The sequence below is a fragment of the Eupeodes corollae genome, chromosome 3 (genome assembly GCF_945859685.1).
Source record: "Eupeodes corollae chromosome 3, idEupCoro1.1, whole genome shotgun sequence".
NCBI classification, from domain to species: Eukaryota; Metazoa; Arthropoda; class Insecta; order Diptera; family Syrphidae; genus Eupeodes; species Eupeodes corollae.
The window spans coordinates 74,942,312-74,964,809 of record NC_079149.1 but is presented as its reverse complement, the minus strand read 5'-3'; the positions used below and the strand labels follow the sequence as shown (position 1 = coordinate 74,964,809).

General features: G+C 35.5%; 1 protein-coding gene across 7 annotated transcripts in view; it reads right to left on the bottom strand.

Moving 5' to 3' along the window:
* Window positions 1-22,498, bottom strand: part of LOC129948838 (phospholipid-transporting ATPase IA) — a 132,449-nt gene that overhangs the window by 11,228 nt on the left and 98,723 nt on the right. For 6 of the 7 annotated variants that reach the window (XM_056059929.1, XM_056059926.1, XM_056059927.1 and 3 more), the window contains 10 exons: window positions 17,999-18,196; window positions 17,654-17,931; window positions 17,489-17,598; window positions 17,061-17,282; window positions 13,319-14,080; window positions 13,068-13,265; window positions 12,722-13,017; window positions 12,355-12,667; window positions 12,043-12,296; window positions 11,889-11,987 (listed from right to left, as the gene is read on the bottom strand). In XM_056059929.1, the coding sequence (XP_055915904.1) occupies window positions 11,889-11,987; window positions 12,043-12,296; window positions 12,355-12,667; window positions 12,722-13,017; window positions 13,068-13,265; window positions 13,319-14,080; window positions 17,061-17,282; window positions 17,489-17,598; window positions 17,654-17,931; window positions 17,999-18,196 (2,730 nt within the window). Of the gene's footprint in view, window positions 95-11,888; window positions 11,988-12,042; window positions 12,297-12,354; window positions 12,668-12,721; window positions 13,018-13,067; window positions 13,266-13,318; window positions 14,081-17,060; window positions 17,283-17,488; window positions 17,599-17,653; window positions 17,932-17,998; window positions 18,197-22,498 lie in introns of all 7 variants that reach the window. The other variant, XM_056059928.1, reaches the window with a different exon arrangement.

Genomic DNA, 22,498 nt, shown 5'->3' with positions numbered 1-22,498 from the left:
TTCAGGATTGTCAATGTTTTCAATAGTGATATTTGAAGTTTTTGGTTCTATCGTGTTAAGCTTCTTCCAGGAGAGTGCGACTGGACAACCCTTTCTAAATAATCAAAATAAAAAACTTAAATGCATATTGGTTTGTTGCTTAAAACAGCTTATTTTTCTTCTTTTTATTTATCTTCTGACATAAGATTTTTAACACACTGCACTGTGAAGTAAATTTGTATTTACAATAATTTGTCGAAGAACTGGCGGTTTTTTTAATCAAAGACCAATAACATAACGAACACTTGAAGTTGTGGTACGCACATGAGACTGAGTAGAGAATGCTAGATGGGCAAAATTCACGTTTTGTTTAACTTTTATAAATGGTGAAATGGGCATCATAAAAATCAAGAATTTAAATTCGTGTACACTTTTTTTTTTTGTAATCTAACTTAAGTAAGATTATAAACATAAAATTGTTGTTTGTTGGTTAAGATTCTTGAATTGCAGTTTGTATTTTGTGGGCGATTTATATTGTATTTTAAATTATTACATATAGAAAAAAAGTAAAAATATATGTTTTCTGTTACATACCTTTTTGTCGACTACAAACAACCCTTTCACTGCCCAGATTTTAATTTCACCTTGTTAACTTGAGAACTTGAAACTAAAATGTATTCACTTTTATTTTTTTCAGTACATTAAATATTATTTTGTTTTGCTACATAAAAATGTTATTAGTGATTCCTGGAAATGTTTAAAAATTGAACGAGCACATTGTTGAACTGAGCTGAGCCCAAAGTTTTGTGAGATGTACCATAAAGTTGAAATTGAAGAACGAAATGAGCATCAAGACTTATAGATTTGTTTGCTGTGAACTCGATCATCAAATAAATATGGTTCAAATACGCATCTATTGCGGTCTAAGGACAAAATTTTATAAACTCTATTAATAAATTTCAACGTACTGTGTTGCGGCTTATTAGTGAAGGGATTGAATTTTAATAATAAAAAAAATGTTTTTGATTCTATTCCTCAGTTTAAAAATGCTACCGCTAAACGTTCGTCAAGATAGTATAAAATAAAGAGCCAGCTAGTTCTCCGACTAAATTTATTGTGATTCTTTAAGAAAAAAATAATGCATTCATTGTTTCGTATTTACAAAGAGAAAAATTTAAATCCCTTGCTCATCGTTGTGTACCAAATAAAATAATTAAGACAATAGATACAAATTCAAAATGTATTTATGTACATATTTTCTATAACAAAAAAATAATAATTATTGTATATTTACAAATTTTAATTATGTACATATGTGTATGAAATCCTAAAACACTTCGACTTAATATTTGAATTTCAATCTAGAACCGATATAAAAGTTATAACTTTAATCATTAATAAACAGGAACCAACACCAGCAGAAATATTTCCAACAATTAAATGAAGTAAGTATTTTTTACCATATTACCATGTGCTGATGCCCCCAGCGCTCCTGTGTTAGAGTTGGTACTGTTTTAGTACAACATATTTTCTTTTTCATTGCAATTTGAAAATGTAACTTTTATAAAATTTTTAAATTTAACACTACATGACACTGAAATACAATTTACGAATAGTACCCGTAGCATGATGGTTAATGCGTTGGACTCAGAGCTCCTTCGGTTCAGTAGGGCTGTGTATGAACGGGACCGAATTAATAGGGTAAAGCAGGAGAACAAGTTTTGATGGCTTCAATCGGCACTTCATAGTGGATGGTCTGGATGGGGTTTTTTAGCCTTGGCCGGCTTACATCCTTATTTTGTAGTTTTAGGGCTTAGTTTTAAGCAGAATAGTCATAGTGACACAAAAAAAAAACTAGATTTCATGCTGTAGTTGTGCTAGTTTTAAGTAGTTCATAGGTAGAAGGGGAGTTTAAGTTAGTTTTATTTTATTTTAAGGACCTAATATTAAGTAGGGTTTAAGTATATTAAAAAAAAGATATTTAAATTAGTTTTTTTTTCAATTTTCTAATAAATACAAAAATAAATAAAATTTAATTAAAGTATGCCGAAAGGCATTAGTATTAAGTATTATAGTTTAACTAAGAGTGTCCGTATGTGACCAGTTCGTTAGTTGTAAGCTATGGTTAATTAGGCTATTTTATCAATTTTTGTCTACCTTAAGAATAAATAAATAAAAATGAAATAAAAAAAACTGCGTTGGACTCTCATGCCAGAGGTTTTGAATTCAAACCCTGACTGTGCCATTTGTGCCTTGCTTCTTGCAAGGAATAGACAAAATCTTGTCATGAAAAGTGCTTTCTCAAATTAGCGCCGCCAACCGCCACGACATCGCGGTGTCTGCCAGTGCTAAACGCAAAATGTTGTTAAAATTCCTGAGAAACTCACAATTCTCATTGTCAAACCGGTATCAACTTTAATCCGATGCCAGTTGAATAATATTTAAAGTCCACTTATATTACACATCATTAAAAACATTACTTTTGCCAAATAATTGTCAGTCTTTTGCAAGATTGTTACACTAATGTAGAGGAGAGAAAGTTTTAGCTTTCGATTTTTATTCGATTTAAAAATTTGCCAATTTTGGTACCTTAATGTGGTGGTCGTCCTTCTGCAATCGAGCTGCAGTTTCACATCACAAGGAAAAATATTGAGAACACAACAAATGGTTGTATACCCGTGAAATTAAGAGATGGCAGAAGTCATGTCTGTCAGCGATAGTTTAACACTTGGCCTAATTCAGGCAGACTCAGCCGTTCAGATCTTGCTAAATAATCTAAAACAGGTAATCGCGATTTACAAGAGATGGAACTCACTTGGTACCTGAACTACATCCAGAATACAAACATAGGCACACAAAAAAACTGCACGAAATTCCTCTTTTTTCTCGTGAGTGTTACCACGGGGTACAACCTATTGGGTTACCAAAAGGCGACTAATGCAGAGGTTGTGGTGATGATGAGTACATGAGGATATTACTCATTACCTGTGCTACTGCCCTGCGCTGCACTATTTAAGAAACAGGTTCCTCGAAATACACTGAATGAATCTCTGCCATTCCAACCAGAAACTTGTTACACTTCACCAAAGCTACAAAATGGATTGAAAGCTCTGAACACCAATCTATTCAGCAGACGAACCGGCAGGAAATCGCCCCCTTAACCAATTATCAAATAATGGTACAGGGCGGCATTGATAGTACAGATAAAATGCTTGATTTTGTATTTGTAACCAGCGATGGTGACATCCAAAATAGTATGGGCATCGCACAGTCTTTGGTTTCCCTGCTTTTTACATCATCCACAATAAGCCAACAAGACCTTACTTAACTGATGCATACAATAACCACCAATATTGATATATATGCAATGACCATACCTTAAAAGGGCCACCAATCTTAAAAAACGTTACAAAACTGCAGAGGATAGCATGTATAGATACTACTAGTGAAATGAAAACTATATCAACTGTAGTTCCACATTATTCTCCCTAGCCCCCCTTGGTAATTTGAGAAAGGACAGGGTGCAAAAAGCGCCTAACGTCGTGTAATAACTGGAAAAAGACTTCGTTCAAACATAGAAACATAAAGAACACTATTGACGTAGACATAGTCCCTCATGTCATAAAAACAAATCATGTATCGGTCTTGATGGACGCTTCCAAAATGGAGTGTCTCTCAGGAAGATTAATAAAGCTCACAGACTACTGCTATGCCTTTTAAGCAAAAGTAGATCTTTCTTTAGTCTTCTTTATTCAAAAACGTAGATATATCGGTTGTAGATAGCTAAGTACCAATCAAGGCCATCTTTACCAAAGTCACAAACTGATAAAAGAGTGCCGTAGGGAGCAACGTTTTTTTTAGCGAAGCCAACACAGTTAGATGGACAGATTCATAAAATGTTTCTTCAAATTGTAAACAACTGGCAGAAGGGTCTTGAAACTTGCAGGGTTTAAAGACATTTATGACAGAATACTACCAGAAAGAAAACAAAATACATTTTACAATTAAGTAGGCCTCAATTATCCATATTGATAGGTAACCTAACAGGTCACTACTTATAGGATTGCCACTATAGAAGTTAAAAGGTATCCGAAATGTTTAACTAATGAACGTTTGTAGCAATTAGTAAATGTATGTCATTAAATAAGAGCCAGTTATAGCCCTCATCAAAATCCATCAGTAGGAAATGAAACAGGAGGGATCTGAAATGTTTTATTGATGAGCGTTAATAGCAATTAGTAAATGTACTGTACATTATTAAATTAGAGGTCTTAAATAACTAGGATCTTCGCACTTATTTTGATTTCATCAGTAATTTATTTTAACTAATGCCACCGGAACAGTAAAAAAATTTAAATGCCATCATTAAAACGTATTAGAATTCTGTTGTCTGTTCAGTAAATATTAAATTTCATCATTAAATTTTTAAAAATGTATTTAAGAATGAATTTATCTTTTGATGAAAATAAAAATCTCACATGTTCAAAAATGTAAAACAAACATTTTATTGGTGGATTTGATTGATAGCAATAACCGGCCTTTACAGATTCATCTTCCCGTAAAACCTTACCTCACCTAATTTAATTCACCGAAAACGAAGAGTCTCAAAGTCTAAGACTAACAAAATTAACTGAAGAGCTCGATAGCTGATACCAGCATCTTTTTGAAGTAATTGTAAAACAGTACAATAAGTATTTTATTGCAAGAAATGGATTGAACCCCGGTAAACAGCAACTACCAAGATGTGAAGAGCGAACTGCAGTGTACGCAAATTATGAAACAAATTAAACAACTGTAATCCATTCCAACTATGTCGTAATGCGTTCATGGAAACTAATAACGTCGGTTTTCATATAAAATGGTCTTTCTTCATGGTTGTAGCAGAGAGACACCATGTTTATATGTATTTGGATAAATTTGTGTTTTTAAAAAGCGTTATTTTTTGTTGAAGCATATATAATAGTATTTTTTTCGAGGTGCACATTATTTTAGTACAATTCTCCTTCGTTTTAGTCTTCTTTGAAGCTATATTATTGAGACAGTAAAAGAGCTATTAAAAAATTATTGACATTGGTTCATTAAAAATAAATAAATTGAGTGGCGCAACAGTTCGTTGAGAACTAGGGCCTAGTGACAACTCTCAACCATTCCTATGTGCGAGTTCTGTTGTTAGGGATGGAGGGGACATACAGTTTTAAGCCGAATCTAAGCGTCTATTTTGAGAAAGCACTTTTAATGAAAAGAATTACTCTTGATTTTATCAATCGCAAGATGCAGTAACTGTGAAAAAAATGTAGATGTCATAGGTAGGGATCGAACCCAACACCTCTGGCATGACAGTCCAACCACTTTTTTTAAATTTATTTTTTAATTTATTCTTAAAGCTAGACCAAAATTCATAAAAGTGGCGCAATTATCCATAACTTACAACGAACTTAATGGTCCCATACGGACACTCTAAGTTAAACTAAAACACTAACTACTAATGCCTTTCGGCCCTAAGATCTATTTTACTTCAATTTAAATTTTATTTATTTTTGTATTTATCAGAAAATTTTGAAAACACTAATATCAAGATCTTTTTTATTTTTACTTAAAAACTACTTAAAATAAGGTCCTTAATATAAAACTTAAAGCTAAGTTAAACTTCCTAAATAAATTAAATTTAAATTGGGTGGCGAACAGTCCTTTGGGAACCAGGGCCTAGTGACTTACAACTCTCAACCATTCCTGTGTGCGAGTACTGTTGTCAGGAATGGAAGGGACCTACAATTTTAGGCCGAATCCGAACGGCTAATTTGAGAGAGCATTTTTTCATGACAAGAATTACTCTTGAAGGATTTGTCAATTCTTCGCAAGAGGCAGTACCCGCGAATTTTTTTTTTTTTTTTAATTAAGGTGGCACAGGCAGTCCAACGCACTTTTTTTTAAAATTCATTCTTAAACCTATCTTAAAGCCAGACAAAAATTCACAAAACTAGCCTAATTATCCATAACTTACAACTAACTTAATGGTCCCATACGGACACTCTAAGTTAAACTATAACACTTTAATGCCTTTCGGCCCTAAGATCTATTTTACTTCATTTAAATTTTATTTATTTTTGTATCTATTAGAAAATTTGTTCGTTCCCGTTCGGACTCAGCCCTACTTAACAGAAGGAGCTCTGCTCCGCATTGTGCCATAACGTCTCGATTGTAAAGGAGTCGCCTATCCACGGTTCGTCGTCTGACGTGGTAGATTAACGGAACTGCCAATCAATCCTGTATCAGACTGCATCTATCTAAAAAGAGGAATCCCTCTGGAGGAATGAAGCCGCTCAAGCGTGCATTCTCAAAATACTCGTCGTTCGGATAGAACGCCCCGAAAATTAAATTGTTGGTCGAAGACATAGCTCTTGCAATGTGACCTCGAACGAGTTTTATCACGAAATTGTCAATTCTGTTGATTCGAGCCCCGTTGTATAGGACCTAGTTGGAATAGTAATGCACATAAGAAGATTCGGCTGTTCGATATAAGCCGGTACAGCGTCGTTAACACTGCCGCTCGAACACCCAAAACCTCTCCATCTGGGAAGGGGCAACGTTGAACCACACATGACAACCATAAACGATCATTGGCCGTATGAGGGCCATATAGCAAATTACCTTCACTCTGGGGTCAAGCCAACTGCTAAAAAACAGCCGTTTCTTCAGAGCGAAGGCTCCTCTGGCCCTGGTCAGAGCAGCATTTATATGTCTGTGGAAATATAAATACTGATCTAACCAGATACCAATGTACTTCACTGCACTCTTGCTCGCTTATGGCTGCCCGTGAAGATCAACGATAACCATCTTTCGCCAATTCTTGAACGTACCCCCGTGGCCCTAGCCATCGGAGTCCGGAACAGAATTGTCTCCGACTTCTGGACATTTGTTTCCAGTTTCCAGTCGTCGCAATATCGCTGAATCTTGTCGAAATCACGCTGCAAGAGTAACCTCAACCTTTCGGGACGTTCTGTACGCAATTAGATCGTCGGCTTACGCAATTGCCTTTGTTAGACCTATCAGATCGCTGGTGTAAATGCTGAAGAGAATCGGCGAATTCACCGCTCCCTGTTGAAGACCATTTTTAATTGAGAATGTTGTGGTAGAAGTTACATTGCCACTATTGACAACAAACTTTCTACCATTGAGCATAGCATAAGGTATATACAACAATGGCTTTCTTATGCCAAGCTCGCTTAGTTGTAGGTAAAGACCCTCTAACCGTACAGTGTCAAAGGCCTTTTCCAAATCAAGCAGAACTGCACCTGTGCATTGTTGTTTTAATTTATTCCATTTGATATCAGAAACGAGTTTAGGCGCAACGTGAATTGTGTCATGACCCGCCTTGAACCCGAACTGTTTATCCGGAATTATTTTGTTGTCCGCAGCCCACTTAGTCAGAGCCCTATTAATGATCTTTTCGAAAACTTTGCTGATGCTCGGAAGAAGACTTATCGACCGAAGATTTGACGGGTTGGAGTTGTCCTTTCCCTTTTTCGGGAGAGGATGAACCACAGCGGTCTTCCAATGTACTGGATAATATGCATTATTCAGTGCATTATTGAAGAGTGTGGTGTAAATGTCAATTGCCTTCATCGGAAAATGTCTTAGTACAATGTTGGATATACCATCGACACCTGCTGACTTTTTGTTTTTTATTGAATTGAATATGAGCTGAAGCTCAACCTTCGTCACTAACAAGGGACTTGGTCCCGTTTGCTCGGCGATTATGGCATTTGCCAAGGAGTCGTCATTGAACCGCATGAACAGTCCAACGCACTAACCATAATGCCACGGGTACTACACTTAAACTACCTATTCTACCTATAAACTACTTAAAACTAGAAAAACCACAGCAGCAAATCTAACTATCTAACATTTTTGTTTTTCATTTTTTGTTGTCTTTTTTTCCATGTTTTTTTTCTGTTTCTTTTTTTTGTTTTTTTTTTCTATTTCTTTTTGTAAAATAAACCCTAAAACTATAAAACAAGTATGTAAGCCGGCCCGTTGTATAGGAACTCGTTGGAATAGTAATGCACATAAGAAGATTCGGCTGTTCGATATAAGCCAGTACAGCGTCGTAAACACTGCCGCTCGAACACCCGAAACTTCTCCATCTGGGAAGGGGCAACGTTGAACCACACAGGACAACCATAAACGATCATTGGCCGTATGAGGGCCATGTAGCAAATTACCTTCACTCTGGGGCCAAGCCGACTGCTTAAAAACAGCCCAATCACTAACCACCATGCCACGGCACTTCTATCGGTTTATTAATTCTTGAAAAAACTTAAACTTAAAAATAACGGTATTATGTGGCTACCTTTCTTGAAAATGAAAGAAAAATTAAGGGACATAATTTTAAAGAAAATTAAAAAAAAAATCTTTTGGAGACTTTAAGATAATTCGAATTTTCGATTTTTGACCAAACAAATTAGTTTGAGTATTAGTATGGTATGGTACTATTATTTTTAGACCTTCAAAAATAATAAAAAAAAAACCCTAACGAGGATCAGCTTAAAACCTTAATTTTCAAATTTGAAGTAAAAATGTTGTTTGACTTTACTTAAAAATACCGGAACAAACTCTTAATGTCAAAATGAAATGGAGAAATGCATTTCACATTTTGAGCGTGCGAAATTAAATCCAAATGCAATATTGATGTATATTTCTAACCCCTTCGTGCTCGTGTAGTAACATGAACTCTTATACAAAATATTAAAAAAAAAACCGAAAGCAAATTGGAATATACGTACATTTAAGATTACAACAGGTCAGTTTGACTGTAAAATCGCCGATCATTCACATTTTTTGTTCCAAAATTATTTTTAAGTTTATTAGATTAGTCAAATAAAATGTATGGAGCTAGGTAATTGCAAATACCTCCTTTCTCCTTTTTTTAATTTAATAGGCGATTATCACTTTTCCACTTCATATACATACGCCATTGAAAATTGTCTTTACATATATTTTCAGAGTTTAAATTTTCTGGTTTAAATTATTATTTAAATGATTGCTTGAAGAAAACCGAAATTAGTGAACATCTTGAATGAGTATTCAAATTCAAACTTTGGGTATTCACAGGCTGTTTGATGAGGTTCAAGTGCTTGGATTTCTGAAATATAAAAGAATAGCTCACATGCAAATGCATATGTAAGTAAAGAAGACGGATTTATTTTGGCCCCGAGTGGTACTAAAAGAAAGGTGATTGTAAGTACATTTAAATAGAAAAGTATTAAGTATTGCATCCAGGAAACTAATCAACTTTCAGTGTTCGGTATCACATATCACCTCTTATGGAATGATCACATATTCGATATTGCCAAAAATGCTGCTAATTGTGACGGTGCAAGAAATATTTCACTCCTTCTGATCTGGCTGTAATTTAAAAAAGCTTTCATTCGTCCAAAACTTTAAATATAAATCGCATATTTGGATAGGTGCCCCTAAAACAAATTTAAGTATTTTGGACAGGATCCAAAAAAGAACTTTGAAAATGATAGGCGATAAAACTATAACCGAAACAATTACGTCACTTGAACACCGCCGCAATGTTTCATGCCTTTCGTTGTTCTACCGATATTTTTATAAACAGTGTTTTGTCGAATTAGCTAGTTGCATTCCCCCCCTCAAACAATTCAGCCACAATACTCGTACTTCTAGGAATGTACATTATTTTAACCTTGAGCTCAATTTAGGACGTATTGTCAAGTGTACAGATTCGTTTTTTAACTGCACATCGAGAATGTGGAATGCTTTACCCAGCTCGGCTTTTGCCTATAATTTTGATATTCACAACTTTAAGACCAATGTGCATCGGTATCTCCTCTTTAATCCTTCCCTATTTTCCTAAAGCTCGCACTGTGTTTAAACTTTAAACATGTTAAGGATATTAATAACCCCTTGAGTGCCCAATTATTATATAAAAAAAAGGAAATGGTAATTGTTAAATATGTTGTTAAGTTAATCAAAGAATTTGCTTTTTCACAACAAAACTACATAACTTGGCACGTATAGCATAATTGCTTTGTAGAAGAGGAAAAATTAACAAAACAAAAACATTTAAGTTTTTATTAGAAATATCTATAAACTTTTTTAAAATAATGTCGTTCATGCTGATTTATACAGCCAGTGTCTGCATTACTAAAGTTAATAATTTTTTGTCTTTAGTTTGATAAAAAAAATACGGTCATTCTTTTCCTTGTGCTGACAAACCGCCTTATATATATTCGGTAAGCGAACAAATTGCTGTAGTGATTGATTTTTAATTAAGTTGGCTTGAATTTAAGGATTAAAAGAATAATTTTTGAAAATTCCTTCGTTCTGAATTTAATAAGAGTGAAATCAGCACGATTAGATCTTTCTAATCCACATTATGGCCCCTTTTAAGTACAAAGATATTGTAATCCATCCTTTATTTGGGTACAACTCTTCGGCATGCGCTCTCTTGGCCCCAGTCTAATACAATATTGTTATTTTTTGTTTCGATGATTTTTTTGAATTAAGGAAGTTACACGTATTCAAACAGTGCCTTCTCCCAAGAACAATTGAGATTTTTGCTGCTATTGGCCTTAAGCTTCACAACAATTCAGTTTTACCAATTTCTCGCGATATTTGAAATAATGCATTCCACAAACGAAATTACAACATATTTTGAATAACAGAAAAGGTTCGTATTACAAATGGAAAAAAAATTAACTATCTTTATACTACCTACTGTTCTAAACGGAATCGGACGGCGAGGAAGCGGGTTTAGAAGGACACATAAATATTATTGTTAAGAGCATTCGCTTTCATGATCAAAGGTGTATTAATTTTTTCAGAGGTGAGTAATTTGAAGAATATCGAAAGAATAAGCGGTTTCATGATTTAGAAGGGCGAGTTTAAGTTTGCACAAGCTTTGGCCTGGCTTCGGATAGTACATTTGTATTTAGTTTTAATACCTATTTAATGCAGAAAAATGTTTTAATTTCGAGAAGTTGTAAAAGTTAGCAAAATACTGTGGATTTTATTATTATTTTATGATCAATTTCAAACAAAAACGCCTTTCAAAATGAGAACTAATACGATTTATTTCACCAACTGATGATCTTCCGCTTATTTGGTCAATGTGTAGTATGTTTTGAAGAGAATGTTTAAAGTATTTCACAGGAAAAAATAAAATAAAATATAAAACTGTCTTTAATGTAATACCGCTTCTTTAATGTGAAAGGAATCGATCGAAATAATTAAAGCTTTTTAATTTGGTATAATTTTTTAAGGCAACGGTCTTGTCAATGATAAAGCATCGGTTCCCATAGATTGAAGTCAGACATGCACAATTTTTCCACTTTTATTTTAATTCCTACTTTACAAACAATTAAAAAAAAAACAGTTCTTCACTTCCTCTGTGCATGCCCTGCTCTAGCTCAAAAACGCAAGAATTACCTAGAAGAATTCTTCTACAACGATCTCAATCACATTAATATTCACGTTTTGTAAGGGACTCAAACTGGTTTTATTGAGCTAAGACGCAAGCCTCAAGATTTATGTGGTATCATAATGGGCCATTAAGTGTGTCCTACTCCATCAAGGACAGCCACTTTAACCTAACCTAACGCTAAAAAAAATTAACTTCTAGTTAATTCCAGGTGATTTTGGTCTGCTAATTAAATGATTATCCGACGGTTTTTTACAAAACTGTAAAAGAAAAAACATACATTCTGCATACCGCAAAATTTTTAAGCGATTAAAGAACACAAATTAAATAGAAAAAACTTTTAAGAACATCGCAGACAAAAACTTTATGTGTTAAAATAAAAATTTGAAAGAAAAAAAATAAGTAGTTAATCAAAACAAAACTGTGAAAAATCTACTTAAACTATGGAAAATTCTTAACTCACGATGATCTCGATTCTCGCATAACATGACCTGGATCACGTTGTTTGATTTCGGATTCTCTCACCGCTTCTGTTAATGATTTGAATACTGTGTTATGAACTCTGAAATGGAAAACCTGTTATAATTTTTTGATTTGTATTATTTTCTGTAACATACAGTTTAAAAACAACATCGACCAACAACGTTGCAATTGGAATTAAAAATAATCCCATCCAGAAAACCGGTGATGAAAACAGTATTCTATCCATTCCACGGAAAACAGCAGCAAACGGTAGAGTTGGCCAAATGTTACTGTATGCGACAATAAACACGAACCATAGAACAATAGATCCCCAAATAGAACAGTGCGTTAGCCATGTCCATGAGTTTGTAGATAGTCCGGCTTTTAGGCATACAGTCACAACGACGTACTAAATTAATAATATTCAAACAGCAATAAGAGAGTATGAATGAAAATCTATAACTCACCGTATAGACCATGTTTCCGAGGATGAGATATCCACCCGTTTTTCCATCGCTCCATATCACTTCTGAGCGATATGCTAGCATTGGCAGCCAAAAGAGCATCACTGAATGCAACAACGCATTAAAGATCCACACCCAAAACACTTTCACATTGAACAGTTTGGCGTTTTGTGAAGGCTTATATAACGCAGGGTATTTAAGCATCGTTTCCGCTGAACAAACTTTTTCAAAAAGTCCCATAGCAAAAGGTGGTAAAGCAGTGAACACCACATTATACAAACCTATAGTCCATCGCTCAAATAGAATTTGACCAGACCTTCAAAAGAGTGTAGTTAGTATTTAAAGTAGAACTTTAATTCTTGAAACTTACCATCCCGAGTACAAAGCAAACCAAAGCTCAATTACATACAGACAGACATTCTTGTAAAAGCTATACAAAATGAGTTTACACATTCGACTATAGTTCCATGCCCCATGCACCAATAACAGTCGCAACAAATAACGAAACTGGGCGATGGAATAATCTGAAGCACAAGCTGCTTGTAAACCTTCGACTCCAGATATTCCTACACCAACGTGAGCTTTTTGAATCATGGCCACATCATTAGCTCCATCGCCGATGGCCAACGTGACAGAGTTTGTATGTGTCGTTACTAGATCAACTACCTAGAATTATTGAAGTTGGAGTGAATACTATTATTTCGATTTATACTTACTTCAGCCTTTTGAATCGGCGAGACACGACAGCATATTACGACACGACAGGTAATGCAGAGCTCTAAAAAGTCTCGGCGAAGATCGCAGCTTAATGCATATTTCAACGTTTTACCATCAACGATTAAGGCCACATTACAGCCTTTTACATCGGCGTTTTTTAGTTCTCCACAGTGCCGATGGATTACATCTCGAGTGTTCTGTAACTTACATTTTCAAAACAAATTTGTAATCACTTTAAAACGAAACTTACGTCTAAACTATCTTCATTTAAGATAATGAGATCCATTGAATGTGATATCAGCTTGCAAGAATAGCCAATATTAATAGCGGTTTCTTGTTTATCTCCAGTTAATACCCAGATATAAATTCCAGCTTCAAGAAGGGCTGCTATTGTTTCCGGAACACCTTCTTGCAATTTATCTTCGATAGCGGTTGCTCCCAGGAGCATTAAATTGTTTTCGATTAAGTTAGCTGCGTCTTCAACTTTTCTCTCTCTGTACTGCATTGAAGTGGATGCCTTGTTATAAGTTTCTTTCCACTCATTGTAGACTTCATCAGGAATCACAGATACGGCGCAGCAAAGAGTTCTCAAACCTTCTGAAGCAAATTCTTCCAAATGGCGTAGAGTAACTTCACGGTATGCTTGACCGTCAGGTGACAGGCGTTCATAAATAACAGTGTCTGCACCTTTACATAATAATTTTATTTCACCCTCTGGGGTTCGTACTATAACTGACATTCGTTTTCTTGTTGAGGTAAATTCAAGGACATTAAGGATTTCATATCGTTCACGTTGACCTAGTGCGTCTATTTCAACATAACTAGGTGTTCTAGTGTCAAACACAAATCCAAAACGTTTAGCACCGTCGACGAGAGCGCGCTCGTCAGGGCTTGCAGCATGGTAAATAATAGAACCATCGTCGTTTTTCTCTGGTATAACGGTATGACAAACAGCAAGGAGAACCATAAATTCTCTAATAACTGGAGAGGTTTGGTGTTTACATAATAAATTCTGAAAGCAAATATTATTGTATTACTATACAAATCTAATTCAAATGAAAGACATGTGCATTCAAGCGTCCAAAGGTTTTTCTCAAAACCCACTTCTGTCTATCAACTCCTACTATCATCTTCTCGTGGTGAATATCGGGCTCAACTGGAGATTTGGTTCCAATCCCAGTGGAAAGTTTTTGGGGGTAGCAAACGAGAGAGGGAGGAGGTGGCACCTCTCTTTTCAACCAGACGGCAGCGAAGGAATTCCCAAGATGGAATCATCGGTGGCGTCTACAGTTCCAGTTAGGTTGGACTACTTACTGAATAGGGATACTACGACATATTCGAAACCCAGGCCTGTAAGGAGCGGTTACGCCGGCTTTCGCCCTTGGAGTTAAATCAAGGAGCTGGCCCTTCATGTTGATGGTGCGTCAGGGTGACTTCCTGACCACATAATGAAAACTCCAACAAGCCTTGGATACGGACGGATTTACCGTTGACAACCCACGCAAACGAATTAAGGACAACGAACTTCGGATATGCACGTGGAATGTTAGACTGCTACAAAGCAGACATCACCGTCATCCAGGAAATATTATGGAATGTGCTTCGCAGAAAGAGGATGAAACACTGCGATATTTGCTATGGTGACTGCTAACGATAAAACCAACAACTCTTCTTTGGATGCGGCTTTGTCATTTGAGCCAGACTAAGGCAACAAGTTTTGAGCTACAGGTGCATCAACGAGCGCCTCGTGATCATCCGCATCAGGACTAAATTCGGCAACATTAGCCTGATATGCGCGCTGTCCTGGGCGATTTTAATGCCAAGCTAGGAAGTGAAGACATCTTAGGTAGAATAATCGGGAAAACAGCAGAACGGGAACACTTCCGAAAACGGATCCAGGCTCATAGATTTTGCTGCAAAGCAAAACTTCATGGTAGCGTTTTCCATACCTCAACATCCAAAAAGGAACTTGGACTTCTCCAAACCAATCTACCGTCAACCTGATTAACCATATTCGATCGACGCCAGACCAGCTTAAAGCATCATGGATTTCCGAACTTTTCGAGGACCTGACATCGACTCGGACCACTACTTCGTTGTAGCCAAGATAGCAGTTCGGGTTTCCAGACCCAAGGCAAAACAGGGAGATGCTGGGAGAAGATACAACGTTGAATGGCTACAATCGCAAGAGATCGCCAAATCCTTCTCCGACTGAGTTACAAGCAACCTCTCTCGAAATTCTCTGCCGCCAACACAGTGTATCGAGAACCAGTGGCAACATTGTTAAGATGCAATCAGAGAAGCCTCTTCTGATGTGCTGGGTTTCAAACAGCTACAGACAAGGAACCGCTGGTTTGATAAGGAATGTCGGCAAGCAAATGCAACCAGACAACAGGGAAGGAAAAGTGGAGCTGCATAGAAGAACGAGAGCTTCTCACGAGCTCTATGAGCAGAAGAGGCGAAAGGAACACCGACTTCTTAGAAGGAAAAAAAGATAGCATGAGAAGCGTGCGGTCGAAGATAATGAGAGGTTCAAAAGCAGGAATGAAGTTCGAAAGTTATATAAGCAGGTGAAACGAAGTTCACAAGGACATAAACTCCGAAGGCTGCACAGACGAAAGTGGAAACATCATAGAACCGCAGTTAATTCTGAGGATATGGAAGTACCACTTCTACAGACTGTATAACGGCGACGACGAACCGAATTCCGCTGACACTGACGACGAAAGCCAACTACCTCGTTTTCGCGACTAAGACGAAGTAAAGATTGCCATATCTAATCTGAAGTCTAACAAAGCCGCTGGAGCAGATGGCTTCACCAACTATAGAGGAATCAGTCTACTTAACATCGCTTACAAGATCTTCTCTGCCGTTATATGTGAACGTCTAAAGCCCACCGTCAACAACCTGATAGGTCCTTATCAGTGTGATTTTAGACCAGGAAAGTCCACAGTCAATAGAATATACGCATTACGGCATAACCTGGCAAAAAAACCCAAGAACATCAAATCGACACCCACCATCTTTTCATCGATTTCAAGGCCGCATATGACAGAATCTACAGGGACGAGCTGCATAGAGCCATGTTTAGTTTTGGCATCCCAGCCAAACTCGTCCGTTTGTGCAAGATGACAAAAAAGAATTAATTCGATTTTTTTTAGCATCGTACTTGAAAGGATAGTGCAGAGCTCCCACAGCAACACTAGAGGCAAAGTTTCAAAAGTCTATCCAATTACTAGCATATGGTGATGACATTGACATAGTTGTAAGAACTCAGCGTGATGTCAATGGAGCTTTTGAAAGCATTTAGGCAGAGGCCACAAAAGTGAATGTTAATGGGGGTAAAACAATGTACATGCCGTCGTCAAGAAAGGACTTCAACACCGACGTCGCCAGGACAGCGCAGTACAGGAAGACCACGGATCAGGTGGCGAGAACAAGTGGAAAGTGACTTTACCCAACTTGGAACGCGAAACTGGAGATATCGAGCTAGGAACTAAGCTAGATAGAGGAGTTTGTTGGGTGATCCCCTTGTTCACACAGGCCTGTAGCCCCACCTTAATGAATGATGATATTAGTATATTATTGAATGACGCAAAGGCTAACCCCCATTACCATTTCAAAAGCCTCTTCATTGGATTTCGTTCAAGTATGATCATACTGGAATAATTATTTTGTTACAATTTAAACATGTGCCACATTATTTTATAGAAGTTTTAAAGTATTCATTAGGCTAGCTATTTGAGGGAGTAAGATAGTTTATTAATTTTGGACTCGTAAAAATGATACAGTTAATATAGTTAAACTTTTCTTCCAAATCTATTTGGAAGTGTGAGGTTAAATTTGAAAATGTATCAGATATGACAGCGACGTGCAATACACTCGACATGGAACAGTGAATGTAATATCAATTTCTATGAAAAGATGCATTTTTATAATAATTAAAGCCAATATTACAAAATGTTGATTGATATATTTAGAAAGTAACTTACTTGCACTAAAAGTGATTGTTCCGGTGTTTTTTCATTCATATAAATGTATCGCGCTATAGAACATCTCTTGAATTCCATAACATTACGCGTAAGCGTTCCTGTTTTATCAGAAAATATATATTTTACCATTCCCAATTCTTCATTGAGATTTGAGGTTCTCGCCATCGCCGGAGTATTTGATTCTTCGTTATACATTTCAATGTCAAAGTTGATGAATATAGCCTTTTGATGAAAATAACAAATCTAATTATAATAAATGCAATTAATCATGACAACTAGTAATCTCAATACTAAGTTCGCAGTGAAACACTTTCTCTTTTGTCCATCCATTCTCATTAAAACAAAAGAGACTACTTTATGAAGCATCAGTACGGCCTACAGTATTGTTGATTACAGATTGGCATGAAGGTTATTAAATACGTATGTACCTGTAAGAAACGTACTAATTCCAGAGTGACTTGCAACGAAATTGGAATCAAATTATTGTATAAGATGATGAAAGTAAGAAGATTGTATCCAAAATTTTTGCTTTTTATATCTGTAGAGATTTATTTTTAGTTTTTTTGGAATACGATTTTAAGTAATAAACGAACCATCAATTCCAAGATACCAATCTGATATGAAGTGATTACTTGTCCAAAGTACATTAAAAAGGGCACTTGTTAGACAAAGAACAATTAAAATTAAAAATAACATTAAAATCTGTGTGTTTGTCAGTCTGTCGACGGTTGAACGTTTCAATGGTGCTGAGGTAGAATTTCTCATGAGCTTTGTATCGTGGCCGGTATATATAACGATACCAAATACCCAAGATGTATTACGAAGAACAGCCCCACGTTGAAGCACTTGATCTGGACCCAAAGCTAAAGCACTAAAAGCAAGTATTTTTTTTTTAAGTTTATTTATTTAGAGTCTATTTGTCGCCTGATTTTACTTACGGTATTTCTTGATCTTTCAGAACTCCATTAAATTCATAGAGATGTCGATTAGGGAGTTCACATTCGATAACTCCATGAAAATAGAGAAGGTCTTTTGTTTCTAGTAATTTGGCGGTCGATGAAACACCTTGTCGAATTTTCAGATTTGTTTCGCCGTCTAAGTTTGCTGTTTCAATAAACGACATTCCCTGAGGTTCACTAAAAACAAATAAAACATAGATAAATATGTACTATTTTAATGCAATTACATTACAGTGTCTAGATAGGTCTCAATAAGTAATGAATGAAATAATACAAAATTTATTAAGGTTTTTTTCTTTCCATCTATTTTATAGTTTACATAAACGATATCAACTTCGAAGTGGTGTGATATAAGCGTTGTTTCGTCTTTTTCGTCCAAAATGCCATGAAGTGTATGTTTTCCATTCTTCTACTCTTTTATGTTCCCAGTAAGAGTTGACTAATTTCAGGAAATCACCCTTTTAAGGAAAGTGTATTAATATTTGTTTCTTCAGAAGCGTTCTTCGCTGCACTATCTGCCAGATCGTTTCCTTTAATACCTGAGTGTCCTGTTGTTTCTTATTTTATTGATTATTGGTGAGCAGTTTTTGACATTTCCGATTGCATTAATGGTGGAAAGGCTGTCGGAGGAAATAACGACGTTCTTAGCTCCCGTGTTCGCTATTGTGGAGTAAATTGAGAAGTTATTAGGGAGTCTCGTAGTGTAAAGCTCGCCAGATGTTTCAGAAACAACTGCAAGTCCTGTGCCATTTTCAGATTTAGATTCGTCTGTGTACAGAATATGTCATAAATTATTTCTGTATTTGTCTATGATTCCGTGGAATAGTTGCGAATAGGTTTCTTTATTTGTAGAATCCTTTTTAAAAGATGATAGGTAGGTGTTCAACGAGTTTGTTGGAATTTTCCATGGAGGTGTGTTTCCGGGCATCAGTATGTTGATTGTTGGAGTGATGCCAATGTTTGCAGAAGATTTTAGTGCAATGTACATGGTGGATGGGTATTTTTGAGTTTTTTTTACTCAGTAGAATCTTCTTGCCATCTTTAATTATGGGGGACTTGTAAGACTGGCAGATTTTTGGTGCAAAGAGACCTCCTGTAAAGATGTCTATGCGGTGTTCAATGGAGCATTTTCCGTATAAAGCCAATCCATAGTCAATCTTTCATAGTATTATATTTTTGGTAACATTAATAGGTGTGTTGGGTGGACTTAGCTATTTTTTGACGATAAATACTTGATTATATTTGAGGAGTGAAACGTGATCCTTCAAACTAAAATTTTTATCAAAAGTAATACCTAAAATATTTAAGATATTTACATTTGGTATTTGATAAGTAGATAGATTGATATTGAATGTATTACAATTTCTTTTTTACAAATATGTAAATGTTTACTTTTATCAGGTGAGATGATGGAACCTGAGTGGGAGCACCATTCTTTGAAATCTTTCCACGTCCACAAAGCTTGAGACACTAGAGTAATCAGACCAAGCCTTGCCAAAGTGTTCGCAGACGGATATTTTTTTTTAATTTTCCACACTCTGTTTATTATTACGTAGTGTAGACAGTTCAGAATTCCACCATGTAGCTATCGATTTTTGGGGACTGTTCTCTGTTGAAGTAAATGTTTTTCTGGGAGGGATGTAAAGTGAAATAACAGTAATTTTGGTTTTAAGATGAATTTCTATTACAATGATCGATATGTTGGAGTTGATAGATAAACGGTTATGAGAGAAGGAACTGTGAATCAGTATTCCAGTCCCTTGTTTTGCTGAGGTGTTTGTTGTTAAGTTGTAGAAGTACACTGTATATTGTTTTGGGGGATGTGGCGAGAAGTTAGCTTGAAGATGGGTTTCTTGTAGGGTTATTATTGAAGGATTGTAGTCATTTATTAATAATTTTAATTCGTGCCAATTATTAAAATAACCATTAAGGTTCCATTGCAGGACCTTCAAGAAGAATTTGTTTGTGGTGTTGGGCTTTTGTCCAATATACGCCGAGTTATATTGAAAAAAGCCAGAGTTGGTGTTGTGGTTGTTGGCGTAGGTGAGTTTGCGACTCCGCTGGTTAGAGGCTGTTGCACCCGGACTCCTGAGGTCCCCGGTTGTCTCAGCCTCTGGACAGCGGAATCGGCTTTGTTGGTACATAATTTATTATTATATACTTTCATCGTCGGATTCTGAGGGATTGATGTAGTATTTTTTACTGTTTACAAGTGATTGGGTGAATTCTGAAATAGGTGAGTTGCCAGTTGACATTTGCTCAGTGCGGCGCGGTGGGCGGGATATTTGGTGGATTTTTGATTTTTTGTTGAGATATTGTTTGTAATGAGGATTTTTTGATGAGTGGGAGTCCTTTGAGTGATATTAAGTATATGAGTTAGAAGCGGTGGAAGAGGGAGAGTGTTGTGCATTCTGTACTATTGCTGAAACTGTATTGTTTTTGGCTTGTGTGGATGTTGTTAGTATTTTTTATTTATTTATTAACGTCTATAAGTACGATAACTCTCTTAGACTAAGTACATATTTCTTAAAAACTACTATAATGAAAAATAGCTTTATACAATGTTTTCCATAATAATGGATTTGAAAATATTTCTATTTTGATCAAGTTCGATAACATTTGCATATTGATTAAAATTTATGCAAGCATTAGTGATTGGCTCATTTTGACCATAGTTAGTTGCATGTCGAGAAATATACATATATATATATACTTCTTGGTCTTAAGGTTCTAGAAGGCGCATACATACCGAACAAAGCTAGAAGAGGGCGACAGTCTATATGACCCGTTATGACATCTCTTGCGTATAAGGATCCCTAAATCCAGACATAGCGTTAGCTCTCGATATAACATAATCAATTTGTACATTCAAAGAAAGTTATGAGTCAAACTTTTTGCAATGCAGTATCTACCATCTTGTACTCAAAAAATATTGGCAAAGTGGATCTTTAAAAAGACATAACTGAGCATTTATTTATGTTTGAGTTTAAAGCATTCAAACAACACCATTCATTCAATGCATCGATATCTTTTTGTAAGTCTAAGCAATTGACTTAATTGAGATAAAGATTTTCACTTCATCCGCAAACATCAGACATTTTGAAAAATTAATCACCGTGGGTAAATCATTAATGAAAAGTAGAAACAACAAGGGTCCAAGGTGACTGCCCTGAGGTGCACCAGAAAAAATTTCTAATTTTGACAGATAATTTAGATCCAATTTTAACAAACTGTGAGCGATTGCATAAGTTATTACTCATCCATTTAAGGAGTGTTGAGTGAAAACCTAAGAATGACAGTTTTTTCAATAAAATTCGATGCCTAACCCTATCGAATGCCTTTTGAAAAATCAGTAAAAACTACATCTGTTTAGCATTTGTTTTACATGTTTTTTAGGCAAAAGTTTACAAAAAGAGTCAAATTCGCAGTCGATCGACGTTGGACAAATTATATATAATTCTTCACCACTTCATAGATTTTATTCTTCACAATTGATTCAAAGATCTTTGGAATCAGTTGCAACTTGACAATGGGTCGATATTTCTCCACATCTTGCTCTGAACCAGATTTATAAATGGGAGTAATATATGAAAATTTCCAAGCATCTAAAAACTCACCACTTTAAAGAGATACGTTGAATATGTAATACAGAGGTTTCGACAAATTAGACGGACATTCTTTTAAAAATTTTGCAGGAATATTATTAGGTCCAAGGCTTAGATTACTATCTAAACTTAAAAGTTCATTATATGTTATGCATAAGCATGATAATAAATTCGATATTTTATTAGTCTGCACATTCTTCGTTTTGAATGTTATTTTTCATCCTAGAGTTCTTTGTTCAAATCATTTTTTATTGTAACATAATACTCTTCAAGTGTTGTTTCAAGTTTGTTTATATTTCAAGTGGTGACCGAAACGTCTCATCATTAAATTCATAGTAATCAAAGACAGAATGTTTATGCATACCACATCACTTTTCTTTATCTCGTTTAAGCATCCAATATGAATCTCATATTTGATGCATTTGTTTATCCATATGTATGTATGCAAGTATAAGAGCAAATCTGTGGTTGATATTTCCACATTCAATTTTTGTAAGTTAGTCTTAAGTAAAACTCAGAACAATAAAGATACCTCTTTATATTTTATTAAAATCAAACACGACTAAACTTTTATTTCCACGGCATAACAAAAATTGGTGGCAGCGGTGAAATCTTAAATTTAATATTTAAAAAACCATAACATAGCTCATACGCGAAACTCCACTTTAAATTTCTCTGAGTGAGTTAACAAATCGTGAATAGAACTAACAAAAAAATATGTCAGTCGAAATACAACCCTAAAATCTTTGGGTGTATTAATAAATCGATTTATAGAAATAAAAGTTTATAATTGTGCTCGAAAGTCTCATAAAGCCATAAAGTCCCATCGAAAAGAAAAAAATAACATTGTATTTGAACTCCCACTATCATAATT